This window comes from Myotis myotis, unplaced genomic scaffold, assembly GCF_014108235.1.
Source record: "Myotis myotis isolate mMyoMyo1 unplaced genomic scaffold, mMyoMyo1.p scaffold_m19_p_5, whole genome shotgun sequence".
NCBI lineage: Eukaryota > Metazoa > Chordata > Mammalia > Chiroptera > Vespertilionidae > Myotis > Myotis myotis.
Genome location: NW_023416357.1, coordinates 18,391 through 37,784, shown reverse-complemented (window position 1 = coordinate 37,784; position 19,394 = coordinate 18,391). Strand labels below are relative to the sequence as shown.

At 50.3% G+C, this 19,394-nt stretch overlaps 1 protein-coding gene across 2 annotated transcripts in view; it reads left to right on the top strand.

The window, feature by feature from the left end:
- Nucleotides 1-14,422, top strand: part of RAB3C (RAB3C, member RAS oncogene family) — a 52,363-nt gene extending 37,941 nt beyond the window's left edge. For both annotated transcript variants that reach the window (XM_036308952.1, XM_036308951.1), the window contains 2 exons: nt 3,845-3,969; nt 8,206-14,422. In XM_036308952.1, the coding sequence (XP_036164845.1) occupies nt 3,845-3,969; nt 8,206-8,393 (313 nt within the window). In that variant the 3' untranslated portion in view covers nt 8,394-14,422. The remainder of the gene's footprint in view (nt 1-3,844; nt 3,970-8,205) is intronic.
- Nucleotides 14,423-19,394: the final 4,972 nt, after the last annotated feature.

Here is a 19,394-nt window from a genome sequence, read left to right as displayed (position 1 = left end):
AGTGTATCTCACATGGAGCTTCTGGCCGTTTGCATGTTTAGGTTTTGCAGACTGGTCTCTATGACCCAGCTGTACGAACAGCCCGTGAAGACAAACAACTCGGTCCCGTGTGTTTTTACTTTGGACGGATCTTGGCGCTACATCATCCCCCCGTTGGCTGAGAAATCCCGTGGCTCAGGTAGAGACGCAGCGTGTGTCTCGGCCAGCAGGACTCAGGGCCCACAGCCTGGCCCAGCAGCAAGGACAGGACCTGCCGCCAGCCAGCTGCCTTCTGCGGCCGGGCCCCTTCCTCCGGGTGAGAAACGGGCAGAGGCACGGGTCCCAGCCAGGGCACAGGCAGACACATGGACTGTTTCCAAGCCTAGGATCAGGTCCCGGGGGTTCTGAGGGGATGTTCTAAGTGGGAGTCATTGTTCAGAGCTCTCGAAGGGCCAAGAAACATTGAGTAAGTAACTGATTGGATGTTTGAAAACATAACTTGAGGGGCCAGTCCTGTGTGTCGAGCAGCAGGGGGCTGGGAAACTCCCTCACGAATCCGGAGTCCACGGAGCAGTGAGCCGCCAGGTGCTGGGAGAATGAGGGAAGGGGGTGCGTGGACGGTGAGCTCTCAGGACTGGACGGCCTCGCTGAGCCCTGTCCCCTGCGTGGGACCGGGAGGGCAGCTCCCGGTGCCTCATGTCCCGCACGCGGCCCCATTAGACGCCTAGAGGCCAGCAGTTCTTGGCCACGAGGCCCGTGGTGGGCACTGGGTTGGGCCTCGTGACCAGCTGGATGTGCTCAGGGGCACAGGCTGGGCCCCTAGGAGTGACTGCTGCCCAGCACAGGAGGAATGGACTTACATCATCGCCTTCTGTGCCGAGGGCAGTCATCTCTGTGTCTAACATGGAAAACTCCTCCCCTGCTGCCTTGCGTTGTAGAACAAACCCAACCAACAAAAACCCTGCGTGTGTGTGTGTGTGACTGTATTTAGGGAGAAAGAAAACACACACAAACGTAGAAAATACGTAAACATGGAGGGGGTTGTTTTGGTTTTGTGTTTCACTTAATGACAACAGATTTTTAATGACTGTGAACGGTCCTGGTAGGGTCGGCCTTAATTGCCATTTGCTGAGTAACCATGGTGACCAGCATCTTGCTTCTGATCCCATTAATCTCGTTGAGTTTAAAGTAAATCCCAAAGGAGCTGCTGCAGCGACTGGGAAATAAATCATTGTTTCACACGCACAGTAAGTGGTGGCAGCCACGTTCTGTACACGTGTGTCCGTGTCCAACAAAGAAGTAAGGTGGTCCCTAGTGGGATTGAAAGCATCCCCCATGCAGGCGAGTCGTTTTACAAAATACAGCAATGATCCAAACAGTGAACATGTGGAAACACGCAGGAGAGGAGGACCCGCTCCCATCCCAACAGGCACACCGTTCACTCCGGGCAGAGATTTTCCTGGGAAGGACTTCAGTCTCAGGATGTGAACGGGAGACAAAGTTTGAGATTCTCTATGAAAAAATGCATCGTTATTGAGATGATAGGGGTCAGGATGCGTCGAGCTGGTTTGGGAGGAAGAATGGCCTCACCTGGGACTGAGACTGTCTGTCTGTGAAGAGATGCTTGCGAGTCAGGAAGTTGGGGTGACCTCCTGAGCCCCCCCGCAGCCCCGGTTGGTGGGAGCCTCGCTGTGAAGCCCTGAGGCTGAGGAACACAGGCTGACGTCCATCGCTGCATGTTGGTTTCCTCACCTCTTCCCGGAGTGAGGGGATGGGAAGGTGTGCACGCTGGCAGTCCTGTGGAGCCCAGACCCTGAGGTGCTGAGAAGGGAGCACCCCACGACCCTGGTGAGAGTTGTGTCGACATCACCAGCGTGGGGTGGGTTTGCCGAGGTCAGAGGAGGCTGATCGCACAAGCACGGGTCCTCCCATCCGGAAAGCCTGTCCCTGACCTTGGCCACCCCTCCTCACAGGGTGACTGCCCCCTCGGGTGACCTTCTCTGGGAATCGGGGATGCCCAGGCCCCCCTGCACCAGGCCAGGCCGTGGCTCTGAAGACACACGGGAGCAGGCGGGCAACTTAAACACCCCGAGGCACCCATTTCAGTCTGAGCTCCTGGAAGCAACCTGTGGGATTCCTTGGTCACACAATGTGAGCACTTGCAGTTCAGGTCCCTCCGTGTGCAGGATCTATTTTACACCTTAGTTCACCGTGGTCCACCATTTTCATGGACCCGCACAGCAGAGGCAAGAGGAAAGCACCGTTTAGATCGCTGCCTCTGCTCCTGGTTATGGGCATGCGCTGCGTCTTGTTGTCGCCAAACGGGTGCGTTACCTCAGGCACCAGAATTAGGAAGCTTACGTCCCCGGATTGTCCTGATAAAACCTGGTGCCCCCTGAGATGGAGCCATGGTCACATTCACCGGATGGGTCCATCTCATCTGAAAGCTGCGCTGGGTCCAGTGCCCTGAGTCAAACCTTCCTGGTGTGCGCCCCTTCCTGGTGCGCCTCCCTCCGCGGCTGGAGCTGTTTGCTTTTCTTCTCTTTGCAAGTTGAGGGAGCTCATCGCTATTTTCCGTTTAATAATCCCGAAGGATCTGGAACTTGCTGGTAAGGACACACACGAGCTTACCTTCTTCACACTTTGCAGATCTTTTCCTGTAAACTTTCATCAAGTATTTTGCTTTTCGACGTGTCCACTCTCTCCTGACCACTCAGTGCGAGGTATGTCTCCCACCGGAGTCTTGTCCTTGACAAGGTCTCCGCCTTCACAAAGGGAGATTGAAGACCTGCTCCTGTGACACCCGAGCTCTGAAGGTCTGCGGAACCCTCTGCCCACCTGTGACAAGCGGTGCGGGGGGTCTGGGCTGCGGACCTGCCTCTCTCCCGAGTGATCCCAGACAAATGGTTCACCCGCCCCAGGACTCACGTTCCTCAGCTGTGAAGTGGGGGTTGAACCCTCTCCCCCTGAGTTACTCTAAGGGTTAATTAATGTAGCGAATATATACGGTTAGAGTAGCACCTGCAAATATTGCCTGTTGGAATTATTATCCAAGTTAAAATCAACAGTTGGTCACATGGAAATTTATTCTGAATTCTAGGTTTCCCCGTTTATAGTCAGTTCAAGCACCAGCCCATTGTATTATAATTTTGATATTGATCAACCTGGCATTTTTATCTTAAAAATGACTATCAGTTCTTATAAATCATTTTAAAAATTACCATTGACTCCCCATTCCTAGGCCCAGTTGACAGGTTGTGTGTGATGGATTTCCTGGAACTGAGGGGTTTCTCAGAAAATGCGACTTTTTCTCCTAAAACAGAGACTTTTTCTCCTAAAGCAGAGACTGTCTGGGCACATTGGGCCAGCTGTGAAGGTGGGTGTGGGAAAAGGAAGGAATCGTCGTAATGTCAGCTCATCAAGTGCAGAAGAATCCTTCACACAGCACCTTTGGTACTTTAATTTTTAAAAACACATTTTTATTGATTTCAGAGAGGAGGGGAGTGAGAGAGAGAAATAGAACCATCAATAATGAGAGAGAATCATTGATGGGTTGCCTCCTGCACGTCCCGCTCTGGGGATCAAACCCGAAACCTGGGCATGTGCCCTGACCAGGAATTGAACCCTGACCTCCTGGTTCATAGGTCGACGCTCAACCACTTAGCCACGCTGGCTGGGTTGGTACTTTCATTTTTGACTTGTTATCCCTGATGAGTACTGATGGGTGATATTTTACTGGACTAAGTAATTCCAAATTTGGGCCTTTTTTGCTGTTACCATCACGTGTGGGATATATTTCTCCTCCTTCATTTTGTGCTGTTCCACTGTCTTCTGATCACTTTTTTGCCTGTTCTTTTTCTTTCAGGTCAACTCAGATCAAAACCTACTCTTGGGATAACGCCCAGGTGATCCTGGTGGGGAACAAGTGTGACATGGAGGACGAGCGTGTCGTCTCGGTGGAGAGGGGCCGGCGTTTGGGGGAACAGCTTGGTAAGTGGCACCGGACGAGGAGGGGAGCTGGCAGTCCCCGAGGCCAGCTGCGTGGGGGAATGGGCTGGGGGAGATGGTCAGCCCGGCCGTGGGAACCCGCACACTCTCCAGGGCGAGTGGGTCCCCCCACACTCGGGCATCGTGAGGATCCAAGCCCCTCACTGAGGCAAACGGGGCTGCCCAACTGTGACCCAGTACGGGCCTCCGTTCTTACTCCAGGAGAAACAGGCTCTGCACAGGGGCTCCCGTCCCCTACATCCTCACGACACTTCCTGCTTGTCCGTTATGTGGTGCTCACCGCCTGTCCTGACCGTGAGGCAGCCTCCCCTGTGGTTGGACTTGCATTTCCTGGTGACCAGTGGCTTTGAGCATCTTTCTTGGACCTACTGGCCATCTGTGCGTCCTCTTTGGAGTCAGACAGGCTACCATTGCGCCACGAGGTCCTAGCTGTGCGTCCTCTTTGGAAACATGTCTGTTCAGATCCCCTGTCCATTTTTAATTGGAATTTTTGCTGTTGAGTTATGAGCTCTTTACATATTTTGAATATTAAACCCTTATCAGGTATATTTGGAAATATTTGCCTCCATTCAGTAGATTGCTTTTTCATTGTATTGTTTCTCTTGCTTTTTAGTTTGATGTCTCCCACTTGTTTTGTTGTTGTTACTTCTGTTTAGATTTTGTTGGTTTTTTGTTCTTGCTTTTATTGAGTTTCATTCTAGTGTCAAACCCAATCATCTTCAAGGTCAATGTCAAGGAGCTTCCCCCGTGTCCTCCAGGGTGTCAGGGTCTGGGTCTCACAGTCATGTCATTCATGTTGAGCTCTTTTCTTCGTGAGCTAAGGTAGCATTCCCGCCCCACTCTCTGGAATGGCGTCCCGTTCACCCAGCATCACTTATGGGGGACGTGTTCTGTGATTCCCGGCTCCGTTGTCATAAAGGAGTGGACGGTGTAGGAAGAGGTTTATTGTTGGGTTCCTGTTTTGTTTCATTGATTTATGGATCCGTTCCTTTGCCAATATCATGCTATTTTGATGGCTGTGGCTTTGTAAAATAGTGTGAATTCATGGAGTGTGATGCTTCCAGCTTTGTTGTTCTTGCTCAGGGTTGCTTTGGCGATTCAGGGTCTTTTTGTGGTTCTATACAAATTTTAGGATCATTTGCTCTCTTTTTGTGAACAATGCCGTTGTATTTTTAAAATAGGAGTTGCACTAAATCTGTAGGTTGCTTTGGGTAGTAGTATGGACATTTGAGTTCTTCTAATCCACGAGCATAAAATCTCTGCATTTATTTGCGTCATCGTACTCTTTGCGTGCGCCATCACACTCTCTTCAGTCACAGGTCGTTCACCTCCTGGTGAAATGTATTCCTAGGCAGTTTGTTCTTCATGCCGCAGTAAATAGGGTGTTTTCTTAATTTATTGTCTGATAGTTCATTATTGGTGTATAGAAATGCAGTGGCTTTTACAAATGTTTTTTATTGATTTTTAGAGACAGAGGAAGGGAGAGGGAGAGAGAGATAGAAACATTGATGAGAGAAACATTGATTGGTTGCCTCCTGCAGGGCCCCTGCTGGGGATTGAGCCCGAAACCCGAGCATGTAGCCCTGATCCGGCACAGAACCAGCAACCTCCTAATGTCCAGGTCCACGCTCAACCGGCTGAGCCACACTGGCTGGGGTCTTCAAAATTTTATAGACAAGTCTCTGGCCCTCCCTAGCTGGTTTGGCTCAGTGGATAGAGTGTCGGCCTGCGGACTGAAGGGCCCCAGGTCAAGGGCACATGCCTGGGTTGTGGGCTCGATCCCCAGTAGGGGGCGTGTAGGAGGCACCCGATCCATGATTCTCTCATCATTGATGTTTCTATCTCTCTCTCCCTCTCCTTTCCTCTCTGAAATCAATAAAAAAATATATTTTAAAAAAAGTCTCTGTTTCCTGATCATCATCGACTGAAGTGCTGGTTTCCCATGATGCTGGTGTATGTGGCTGGGAAGGTAAAGGTTTCTAAGAACAAGGCCATTTGATTGGGAGGTAACATCCATCATGTGACTTAGAGGATAGGCTGAGGTATGTGCATCTGTGGCTCTGGCTTAGTGCAGGAGCTGGAACACCCGGGCACACAGGTGTGGGTGTGAGTGGCCTGACACACGGGGATTGACTGAAGGCACAGATTTCACCTGGAGGAGGAGGAGTTATTGCACAGTTTCACGCACAGTTGCCCTGAATCCAACTACAAGCTGAAGTAACAGTAGTGTTGGTTTTTATCCTGAATATTCAATTTTATGACAAATAGCATCTCTGGTTAGTGAGAGGAAGCCTGCTTTTCAGAGGTTTTTACAGTTGACCCTCGAACAGCACAGGCCTGATAATCCAACCCTCAGACCGTGTCATGGGGTGACCCCTCCAGCCAGGCTGGATCCATGCAGGGCTGTTACCATACGGCATTCTCTACCTGGGCGTCTCCACCTGGGACACCTCCTCCTCTCCACCTGGGTCCCAGGTTAGATTAGGTCAAGGCACTGAGAGCTCTGCCTGGTGGGCCAAGGACCCTTTTGTTGACCTCAAAGTGTGCACCTGCAGCAGTGAAAGCAGTCACATCGGACTAAGACCGTGCGGTGCCGGGCTGTCCTAATGGCCAAATCCTTCTGATGCCACTGGGGTCAGTGCCTCCAGAGTCAGGCCGATAAGGAAGGACGTGTGGGCAGAAGAGATGAGAGAATTGGACCAGCAGCTGGGACGGTGTGCTGAATTGAGGAATCGTTTTCTCCAAAGTCTCAGGCAGGGACCCTGGCTTCCTGAGTAGGTCCCGGCATCTGTGACAGGAAACAGCCCCGTGAGCACTGGGAACCCCCCCGAAGGCCAGTCCACCTGCCATCTTTACACCTGACACGTGGACCACCGGGCCCTGTGGGCTGCACAGACAGAAGAGAACTCTTCCCACTCTCGCCGTAAAGAAATGCAGAATGTAAAGAGAAACACTAGCCAAGGAGGGTTTGAGGTGTCCACCCCTATCTCACAGACCCTGGCTCTACTCAGGGTTCTTCAGCTCAAGTCCTGCCATTAGTCACAGGGACTTTAATCGTGGACACAGAGTAGCCAGTGAGGTTCAAGCTCAAATGAGCCATCTGACTATCCAGTATTGTCACCAAGTTAGACATTCTAACACATGAGAATGGCTTTTTGTTCTCTACCCTTCGATACTATTTAAGAAGTAAGTGGTTCTGAGGCGCCAGAGGGATTTTGACATGGATGTAAAATGTTAGTCCATTCTTTGTCCTTGGCCCAAGGAGCTGGGGTGAAGCCACAGGATTTAATCATTCTGAGTCCGTGGCTCCTCTGAGATGGGGCCAGATATAACCAAGGATTTATAGGGTAAAATGCAGACTAGATTAGGAAAGTGTTTCTGTGTTCAACCCAGTACACCCCAGATCAATGTCCCCAAATGGACCAGAGCAGCCCATGGCAACTGATTGGCAAGCTCAGGGCGGAAGTGGGGGTGAAGGGCATGAAGGGAGAGATTGGCTTGTGTCCGGAGCAGCGCACAAAGCCGCCTGGGCCCAGGTGCCGTCACACGTCCTAGAAGTGTGAAACTCACTGCATTTTCGTACTTGCCACTCTAGCAGCTCATTTGAAATTTCTCAGGGTCCTTCCCTAGATGAAGGGCATTGCTGCCGATCGGGGCCGAGCTGAAAGCCCCGGCGGCTAATCCCTCTCAAGCTTTTCCTGCAGGAGGCACAGCAGCTCCAGGGAACTCAGTGGCACGGTGGCGCCCCCTGGCGGCCGTTCACCAAGCCCCCTCCGACCTTCCACTGGGGACACAGACAGAGCTGCCCAGGAAATCCAAGCTTTGAATGAATGGAAAACTATGAGAATTAATTATTTTCGTAGGGTCCAAAATGGGGAAAGAAGAAAATGCCAAAGAACATCAGTGCTAGAAAAGATTTCACGAGGTTCCACGGTGGCCAGGGTTGGGAAGGAAGGAAAGATAAACCCTGTGTTGAGGATCCTGAGTGTTGGCTCCTGACCTGGCCGAGGGCTCCTTCAGTCTGTGCAGCCTCGCTGGGAGCACAGGTGAATCAGAGAGAGAAAGCGCCTGAGCATCACCGAGCCCAGGGTTTGTGGAAATGGCAGCGCATGCCTCCCCCCAGACCCCCGCCCTGTCCCACCGTCCCCGCCCTAACCACACCCAAGTCCCTTCCCTTCTGGCAGAATGACCGGGCTCTGCTTCCTGTGTTCCCTGCAGGGTTTGAGTTTTTTGAAACAAGCGCCAAGGACAACATTAACGTCAAGCAGACCTTCGAGCGCCTGGTGGACGTCATCTGTGACAAAATGTCAGAGAGTCTAGACACTGAGCAGGCCGCCACCGCTGCGAAGCAGAGCGAGAGGCTCAAGGAGACGCCGCCCCCGCCGCAGCCTGGCTGTGGCTGCTAACCCCTCAAGGGCAGCGGGGCCTGGCACCAGCCGGCAGCATCCATGGAAGGCCGGCAGCCTGCACTCACTGCCGCAGGGAGACGAGGGAGAGCTGTGTGTCGATGGCTGTTCCATGCACTGAATTCTTGGGCAACTCCCTGAGTGGAAATGTGGCAAATACGTGATCTTAAACCCATGAGACTCTCCACCCACCCACATCTGGTATTTGCATGTGATTTGTTCTGTGTCTTCTAGGGTCTTTATGTTTCAGATTTCTTCTCAGACTGGGCTACTGCTGGGACCTCAGGCGGCTATACATGCACTTCTGCTGACTTTTGTGCCATGGGTTCGAATTCTGCTGGTCACTGGAGGGGATGGTAACAAGGCCTTGCTTGTGTTGGGAGGGGAGACGGGAGATCTCAGGATATCTTGTTTGCTTTTAATTGAAAATCAAGTGGGCACAGGACTCATATTTTCTGAGTAAATTACCCATTTTCAGGGCAGGTTACTGTACAAGGCAGGTCACTGTGTCTCGTTTTCAGTGTTATTAATAACTGGGAGACCAACTATAAAGAAATTGAAATATTGTTTAAGGCCCTTGGCAAGATTCCTAAGAGATGGGTATTCACCTGCCTGGAACTGGTCTGAACGGATCGTAGCTTAGATGTTTAAATGAGGGGCACCCTCACCAGGCCTGCTCTTTCCACTGATGCTTCCCAACAGGCTGGGCATTGGAGGGCACTGGCCGGGTGGCCGGGAGGATTGCACTGAAGGTTATGCAATAGGCGTGCTGACAGCAAGGGTGTATGTTACGGGGGAGATTGCATTCTACAGTGAGGAGCTGTAGAATGAGCTCCCCCATCACTTCACTAGATAGCCACCCATAACATGCACTGCCCCATAACACACTACCCCCCATGACATGCACTACCCCCCATAACACACACTACCCCCCATAACACACACTACCCCCCATGACACACACTACCCCCCCCATAACACGCACTACCCCCATAACACACACTACCCCCCATAACACGCACTACTCCCATAACATGCACTGCCCCCATTACACATGGTAGCTCCATAACAGGCAGCAGCACCAGCCCTCTGGCTCAGACCCGGGCGCAGATTGAAGCTCCTTGGAGCCCTCCTCCTGCAGGGCACAGCTCCCGATGCCCGCGTTTTCCTGATCAGAAGCCGTCTGAACAGGATCCCCATGGACCCAGGTTGGGAAAGAGACCACTGTCCTCTCCACCTTTTCCATCAGCCGTTCATCCTTCTCGAGCGTCTCCCCATCCCTGCCTCCGTCACCAGATGCTCCGAGTCCAGGAGACACTCAGCACCCAGCAGCAACGTGAGAGGCAGGAGGGCACTGTCAACACCGCCCCCCCGACACCCCGACACCCTGAGACGCCCCGACATCCCGACACCCTGAGACACCATGGGTAACGCAAACCCCAGCTGCTGCTCGGACTCACTGGGTGGCCCAACCCCGCCCAGCGCGCCGACAGCAGGCGGCAGAAGGCACGAATTAGGAGGAGGAGGACAGCCGAAATGGGAGGAGGACAGCCGCTGAGGTGGGCTCACCCTGTTTTGGGGCTCGTGTTGAAGATGTTTCTCCACTTTTCTAAAGTAGAGAATCTTCCTGTGAAAGTGCTGGTGGGAGTGTATTGGGCAGCGGTGGGCAGGGACAGGACACGTCTCAGATGCCGGAGACCACGGGCGAGCTGCATAGGGATCGTCGGGGTGACTGGACCGCGGCTGAGCTGCGTAGGGATCATCGGGGTGAATGGACCGCGGCCGAGCGTCTTGCCAAGGAGCATCTGTAAACTCTGTTTTCCACCGCAAGGGAACCTTGGTGTGGGTTTCATCGAGGGAGAAGTTTGCAGGAAGGACCCCACGGAGCTGGAGTGAATGGCACGGTGTGTCTTCTGTGATGTGTGTGGGGAGAGTATTCTCCATCTGACCTCAGCGAGGGATCCTCCTTCTAAAGTCAAATTTGGCAAAAAAGGATCCAGCCCAGGGTTAACTAAGGGAGCGCCTGTGTATGGCATCAAGTTATATGACATATCAATTATCGCACTGTTGTTCCAAGGGTTTTCAGCCTTTGGCCATGTGTGCCCCCCCCACACACATGCACACACATGCACACGCACGCGCGCACGACACCTCCTACCTGCTCCCCATCTGCCAGCAGCTTAAACAACCAGAGGTCATTTTTACTAACGGCCTCACTAAATGCGTATTCAAAAGATGAAGACACCTTAAAACAGATGCCATTTAGCTTGTGAATGCCAGACATGCATCTTTTGTCCTTGATGCTATTCAATTAGTGTTTCAACTGGATTATTCTCCCTCTGGACACCTATCACCTGCCCCCCCCCCCCCCTTACTTTTAGAGACAAACCTGATGGATCTGAGGAAATACGTCCGAGTGCTCTGATTTGGGGACGTTGCCTTCGTTCCTAAGGGAGCGGAAACATTGGACTGAAGTTGTTTTGTCAAATAGTCGCCCATGAAGCAGATTCGCATCTCAGCCTCTGGACGGTGGGTGGGTGTGGAAGGTGCTGGGGGTTAAGTCCTAATTGGGAAGCTCCAGGCACCCCCCACGGCCCCTGCGAAGGCTCACTTGGGCAGGAGGAGCTCATGCGGCCGCTCCGCCAGCAGCTCCTCCTCGTGACCTTTCAAAGTCTCCAGGCTCCTCCTCAGGGTCCCCAGGCGTCCGTCCCTCTGCTGCCTGGTGCATCCTGCAGGCCCTGGGGACTCCGTTAGAAATGTGTCCAGACGCCACCAGGCTGTCTCAGGGCTGAGGGAGCAGCTGCCTGTGGAAAGCAGATAATTTTGAAGTCATGACTAAAAACCCTTCTAGACCAAAGTGTTTATTCAGAGTTTTCACATCGTATTGAGATGCTCTATCAGGCGTCTTGGGAGCTGGCCTGTGTCTCTCTAGAATCCTCCCTATGTGAGTGCATGTGTGGTTCCAGGACTCTTCCCTGTGCTCTGTCAGCATGCTCGGGGCCTTTCCAGTGGCCGGAAGGTGCAGCCCCACAGCTGTGGCAGCTTCGCCCCTCTGTGCACAGCAACTGCACCCCACAGGTCACCAGGACAGCACCTGCACCCCACAGCTCACCAGGAAAGCACCTGCACCCCACAGCTCACCAGGATAGCACCTGCACCCCACAGCTCACCAGGACAGCAGCTGCAACCCACAGCTCACCAGGATAGCAGCTGCACCCCACAGCTCACCAGGACAGCAGCTGCACCCCACAGCCCACCAGGACAGCAGCTGCACCCCACAGCTCACCAGGATAGCACCTGCACCCCACAGCTCACCAGGATAGCACCTGTACCCCACAGCTCACCAGGATAGCAGCTGCACCCCACAGCTCACTAGGACAGCAGCTGCACCTCACAGCTCACCAGGAGTCTTGCTGCTGAGTTGACCGTTAGGGTCAGCTTGTTAGAGTTCTTAATATTTTAGGTGAAGTTTGACCAAAGCCAGTCAAAGACATGAGCCTGTTTTATGTTCTGGAATGAAGTGAAACAGATTGAGTAAAAGATGAAGTTGATGACCAGAAAAAAGCATCAGTATCCCTGCAGTGCACCAAAGGCTCCAGATGCCAGAAGTATAGCCTCCCCTAGGGCAAAGCCAGGTCTGGGGAACGTGACTAAGACATATCTACCCATTGTTATTGGTGTCTCATAAATAAACGTTTTCTCTTGAAAATTTTTACAGAAATGCTTGACACTTCAGTCAAATACGATTTCCCTTTGGTAGATGAAAATATTTGCACTTGGGCCACAAACACAGTGTTGCCTCTCCCACATGCACACACATGGGTGCATGCACACACAGAGACACATGTAGAGGCACGTGCACACACATGACACACGTTTTATGAAGGGAAATGCCTGTATTCGGCGCTCTCAGTGCCAGAAAAAAGGGAGCTTTTGCTACACTCCAGCTGTCACTCAACAACTATTTAAATCGGTCTATAAAATAGATTCTTTGCACTGATTTGGGTGTCTGTGCACATAATTGGTTCCCATTAAAAAGAGGATAGAGCGAAAACACATTTTGCAAACATTCTAGACAAAATACATTATTTCTGAAATTATGTTAGAGCTCACGTATTGAGACCAGGCCATCTGTTTGTGGGCAAATCAAGCTTTATTTGCCCAGCTCTCTCCGCAGCTGCTGGGTGTGTGTCACTGCACGTGTTACAGCGCAAGTTGGAGGTGGCATTTGTGTTCCCCTCCCTCCCATCCACATCGCCCTGCGCTGTCCTGGGCATCACCGGCTGAAGTGAGGCAGGGCTTTACCTAGTATTTCATTTGCCTGAGTTCATACTTCCCTTTACTGTGGACAATTGAGAGTTGGCTGTGACTTTATATCTGAATGAAAATTTTCCATATCCATGTTTTTGGTGGCCGGGGTCGCTGTGGCTCATGACTGTGTACCTAATGGCATGTGGTGTGTGAGCTGCAGGCCCCTGCCTTTCAGGGAGGTGAGCGTGTCCTGCGTCCGTCCAGGTTTTCTGCACCGTTAGGATGGTTTCCAAGCGTTGTCCCATCACCCCTAGGATGTGTGCTGAATGGAAGTTCTCCGTGTTCCTGTGAATATGTCGTTAATGTCAGATGTGATGTGACGCCGTTGGACTGTCCACATGTACAACTATTAATGGTGTTTGTGGAACTGAAATGTCTTAAATGTTGCATGAAATATGTTACAAAAATAGATTTTTTTTCTATTTTCAACACCTCAGAATTGAGGGTTCATGGGCCAATAAGTGCAATATTTAATGACTTATTCAGTGTATATAAATGAGTGAAAGTGAATTACAGCAAATGTGCGAAATGCTGTGGGTGGCGTGTGACCTACTCAAATGATCTCCTGTAGCCGTGTGTGTCTAGCGTGTGCTTATACAGTCAGTACCTTATTGTGTTGTGTGAAGCTCCTCTGTGCTACCTCAAAGTTCTTTATTTCCTATAAGACCAAACGTCTAGTTACCTGCAAATATATGTCAGTTTTGCCTTTTAGAATTGTGGGTTTTGTTTTTAAGACAGAATGGTTGTTAGTTTACTTTATATAGTAATTTTCTTGTTAATTCGGAATTCTCCTTTAGCCTTTTTTAAGAGGCCAATTTAGCTACCTAAGAAAATATATGCACATAAGAAAAAGTCGTTTTTATTCTCAGAAATGTTGATCACATGTTCTGTCTACTAAGAATTTTCACTCTTGTATTTGTATGTATACTTATTGTAACTCAATCTTGTATTTTGTTTTCAAATTTAACACTGTCAACCCGGGAATCCTAAAATATTCGTATCTGTTTAGGTTGTAGCTAATGTCATTTCAGTTCAGTTCTCAATTGTCCGCACCAGGAAGGTGGAGACAGAAAAGCCAGGTTCCCTACATCACTTTGGTATCGCAAAGCCTCACGTGCACCCTCAGCCCTGTCAGCCTCACAGCCATGGCCTAGAACGCACTGCGATGCAGAGTCCAGCCATGAGGCCTGGTGGCTGGTTCTGACTGTTTATGTTTGTGACGTTTAAAGTAGGGCAATGACCTTGAACTCCTCTCTGCCATCCCAGTTTTTAGGCACAGCATTCATCTTAAAATCGTGCTTTGCCTTCCCATTCACCCAGCAAAGGACATCACGACACCTCGAGCAGTGAGGACTTATTCACTCAGAAGGAAAAGAGCGGTGTCTAGACGGCGTGGTCATCGGCACCTCCTGCAAGGCCTCCACTCCTTCCTCGGCCGGGCCATCGCCTGTGAGGACCTTCCAGTCATGTCCGATGGCTCTGGGCGCCCACTGGGATGTGCGCCTGGCTCATCCGGGATAGCCGGAAACGCGTACTCAGCTCTCAAACCCACTGAGGAAGTTGGTGGTTAGTGATGGCCCTGTAACAAATTAAGGAAAAATGAAAGCAGGTAGCCAACATTAGAATCATAATTAAGAGTGTGTTAATGTTTAGTCAGTCATTGCACAGCTGCTGAGTCTCATGTGCCCAGCACTCAGCTTAGTGACTGAAGGGGGAGGCCGGGCGGGGGGGGGGGGGGGGGGGCAGGATGTGTCTAAATGTGAAGTTAGGGCAGGAGTGGGAGCACAGGGTGTGGGGCCTGCCGGACGGGAGGGAACGACCCCATTGAAGACGTCAGATGTGACCCCGGAGAGAATCTGACCTGAGGAGATTGTGCCCAAGACACAGCAGGATGGGGACAGATGTTCTTCGTGAACAGAAAGACAACAGCCGGCAGCTGTAAGCCATTGTTCTCGCAGCCAAACGGGCCTGTGAAGCCCATCCCCCCCCCCCCCCCCCCCACGAGCAAGACAGGCTGCAGCACCGTCGCTGTCTGTGCTGCGCAGCCCCAGACATGGCCATGGGACACGCATTGTTCTGAAGACATGGCCACAGAACACGCATTGTTCTGAAGACATGGCCACGGGACACGCATTGTTCTGAAGACAAATTAGAAACATTGACATCGTTCCCAGGTGCCAAACACAAGGGTTCCCTTCACTGTCACCCGCAGACAGCGCCATGGCGCCCGGAGGTGTGCCAGTGCTCCCTGTGCCACAGAGTGTTGGGGTGCACAGACGAACCCCCTCTGTGATGGCACCGGCTCCCTGGGGCACTGTGGAGCGTGTCCTGAGCAAATATTAGCAACAGCTCCGTGCTTTCCCCCAGTGGGTGCAGCGTTTGGTTGAAAACTGCTACTCGGCACACAGCCCCCACCTGTCCACGGGGGCTCCTGTCTGGTTCAAAGCTATAAAGTGTATTCACATTGTGAAGTTTCAGTTCTCTCTACTGAAATTAATTGTGTAATAATGGTATGTGCTGTATTAGGTATTAAACTTGTATGTGAATTCTGTATAGAAAGTGGTTTTGGTTCTTTGGATTTATCCTGTTTTAATTTTTGGAGATTACAATAAATATCTTAAGAGATTATATTCCTGAATTTCCAGCCTTAGTCTGATAATTTGTATATACCCCTTCAGTTGGTATTATTTTTCATCTTAGGATGCCTATTTCCATTTCTCATGACGATCCTCGTCTAGGCCCAATGCTGAGAAACCTGAGACAGAGTGTGAATACATTTTTATTTAGGGCTATGGGTTGTCAACATCTTTGAGATGCAGGCTGGGCTGAGGGACCCCCTCACCCCACAGGAATTTTGTGCACTGGGCCCCTAGTCCTATATAATAAAAGCCTAATATGCTAAGTGTACAGTCGTCTGTTCATTCGTTCAACCAATCAAAGCATAATATGCTAATGATATGTTAAGGTTGCTCAACCACTTGCTAGGACATGCACTGACCAACAGGGGGCAGACACTCTGACCGGTAGGCTAGCTTGCTGCTGGGGTCTGCCAGATTGGGACTGAGTGAGATGGGCCAGACACACCCTGGAGCCCTCCCACAGTCCCTCCCCGGCTGGCCAACCTCCCACGTCCCACCCCAGCCTGGTGATCATGCATTGGTGGGGTACCTTGGCCTGGCCTGCACCTTCTCACAATCGGGGACCCCTGGAGGATGTCGGAGAGCCCCTTTTGGCCCAATCCCGCTCAACACAGGAGCTGCCCCCTGGTGGTCAGTGCCCTCTCACAGGGGGAGTGCTGCTCAGCCAGAAGCTGGGCTCATGGCTGGCCAGCGGAGCAGCGGTGGTGGGAGCCTCTCTCGCCTCCATTGCAGCACTAAGGATATCCAACTGACATCCCCCAAGGGCTCCCATACTATGAGAGCATACAGGCCAGGCTGAGGGACCCCCCCCCCCCAGTGCATGAATTTCGTGCACCAGGCCTCTAGTGTGGTGATAATAGCAAAAATGCCCAAATTTGGAATTAATTACTTCAGTAAAATTTCTCCCATCAGGTACTCATCATGGATAATGTGAGTCAAAAATGAAAGTACCAGCCCAGCTGGCATAGTTCAGTGGTTGAGTGTTGACCTATGAACCAGGAAGTCAGGGTTCGATTCCCAATCAGGGCACATGCCCTGGTTGTGGGCTTGATCCCCAGTGGGGGGGCGTGCAGGAGGCAGCCCATCAATGATGCATTGGGGCGGGGCGGGGGGGGAGGGTCCCTCAGCCCGGCCTGCAATGATGCCAGTGTCCCTCGCCCCGGCCTCCGGCCTGAGGCCCCTCCCCTCCCACCTCGTGGCCAGCTCAGGGGTCATCTCCATACCCACAGGCCTGTGTCTGCTGCCCATTTGGATGTGAGGTAATGACACCAGGAGGCAGACTGGCACTTGACTTCATAAGGAGCTAGTGTGTTAGGGAGAAAGGCCTCCATTCTCGGAAATCCTGAAATCCCAGACTGTGCAAACTTGCAAGAGCCTGAAGGCTGACTGTGAGCAGGGGTTTTCAAACTCTTTTCACACTGAATACTTTTTGCAAACCAAGTCTTACCTGAGGCCATTATGTAAAACAGATGCTAAGTTGCCTGGGGCGCAGGGGTGGGTGTTGAAGGCCCCTGGGAGATGGGACCAGAGTCTCCTTTCCCCTGTGGCTCTGGGTCCAGGGAAATGGGGGTTGGGGTTGGTCCTGGCGGTGGGGTGGGGCCTAGCCAGGAGAGGGGGAGCCCTGGGGAGAGTCCAGTGGCTATTTACTAACTGTACAGAAGGGCTTCAGTATCTTCAGAACTGTGTGTTCATGCCCGAGAGGCTGGGCCAACAAACTCATCTTTCACAGCAAGAAGTCAGTCTATACACACAAAAATGAAAATATGTCTTTGGGGAAAATCATAATGACTTCAACCTTTAATGTTCCCACTGTTTCTTTCTATTTTTTTTAATCTTGAAGGGAATTTTAGGGGAAGTATCTCTTGTCCAGAGGAAATCGTTATATGAATTCACCAATTCCACCAACTTCTCTTTCTTTTCTTTTTTTTTTTTAAAAAATACATTTCTATTGATTTAAGAGAGGAAGGGAGAGGGAGATAGAATCATTGATTGGCTGTCTCCTGCTTGCCCTGTACTGGGGGTTAAGCCTGCAACCCGGGCATGTGCCCTTGACTGGAATCGAACCTGGGACCTTTCAGTCCACAGGCTGACGCTCTATCCACTGATCCAGACAGGGTAGGGCAATTTCTCTTTCTTTTGTGAAATTCAAGTAAAATTAAATTTAAAATTGTATCTGAAATATGGTTGTTATGGTTTTATAAAAGTATCTCTACCACATGTTCATTACCCAGGCATCTGTTTTTGTATTTGCATATTAAGTTGTCCAAAATGATTCTCACCTAATGTGATTGGTTATTTTGGCTGGTGGGACTGAGGTTGTGTTTCTACCTCTATCTTTGGGACTTCAGCATGTTTGACTGAATTCTGTATAATGAACAGATGCCAGTTTTTATCTTAGTGTGATTTTTTTTTCTTAAAAAGAAATACAGGATGAAAACAGCAATGAACTATTCATTCAGCAAATATTGATTGAACAACTTGATGCCAGGTTGCTATGGTTACTGATAAATTCAGGTTTTTGGTTACTACACCTTGTAAATCTTTTCTCCCAGGTCTCCCTGCAATTATTGTGTGCTGCCACTAGGTGGCAGTAGACACAGCAGTATTTTGGGTTTGGGAGGTGGTTTTTTTTTTTTTTTTGATCAGATAAGACTTTGAATTCCAGATTTGTAAGTTCTCATTGGCAATTTTTGTTGTTGTTGTTAATTGTGCCTATTGTATATATGTTTTAAATCTCACAAGGTATTATTTAAAACAGTCAATATTTAGTTTTATCTACCTTTTACTTTGTCAGTCTTTATTCTGACTTTATTGACTGCCTTTACCTGGGATCGTTTTCTCTCTGCCTGATGAGCATTTAATGTTTATGTTGAGTACTGAGTGAGCTGGTAAGAAATCCTGACACCTCTTAGTGATCTAAAACCATCTTTATTTCGTGTTCCCTTCTGAAGGGTCTCTAGCCTAGTGCTTCTTGCTCAATTTAACATAATTGTGCCTTTTCTCCTGGCTACTTTTAAAGTCCTCTCTTTAACTCAGCGGTTCTCAATCTGTGGGTCGCGACCCCTTTGGGGGTCGAACAACCCTTTCAGGGGGCCGAAGGACCCCCTTAGGGGTCGCCTAAGACCATCGGAAAACACATATCTAATTACTTATTGTTTTTTTGATTAATCACTATGCTTTAATTATGTTCAATTTGTAACAATGAAAATACATCCTGCATATCAGATATTTACATTACGATTCCTAATAGCAGCAAAATTACAGTACTGAAGTAGCAACAAAAATAATTTTATGGTTGGGGGTCACCACAACATGAGGAACTGTATTAAAGGGTCATGGCATTAGGAAGGTTGAGAACCACTGCTTTAACTTCATTTTTTCACCAATTTGGCAGTGAGCAGCCAAGGGTTCTTAGAGCTCCTTGAGTCTGTGCCTTGATGTCTTTTGGAAATAGCCATGATTCCTTCAAGTATCACTTCTGAACGTGCCTGGGCTGGTGCTGTGGGCAATCTGTCTGGACAGTCGCTCCCCGCTGGTCCCTGGAGATGCTTGGGTGCCGGGAGCCGGTCCATCCTTGCTGTTTCAAGGGACCTGGCATATATGGCATACTGTTCTTAATATGTTTGCTCACCTTCTTGGCACTGTGTTTTAACCAAGGTCTCCTCTCTGAGAAAGGTTGTTTCCCCAGGTAGGGATTTTCCCCTGAAGTTAGGGAGGGAATAAAACCCCTCAACTAAGTGCCAGGTGGGTAATTAATCACTTTAACTATGAACAATCATGCTTAAGCTACATAATCTTTACTCCCTGGAATGGAGATAAGAAACGCCCTAGCCTTTGTAATAGAGATTGATAGGATTGAATCAACTGGTATAAATACAGATGTAACAAGACAGCAAGACACAGAACTTAGAACACAGAACTTAGAAGACAGAACTTAGAACACAGAACTCAGAAGACAGAACCAAGAGAGACAGAACCTAGGCACAGAACCTACACAGAACGTTCTCTAGAGACAGAAGAACTTCGCTGGAGAGAACATGGCAAAAGATCC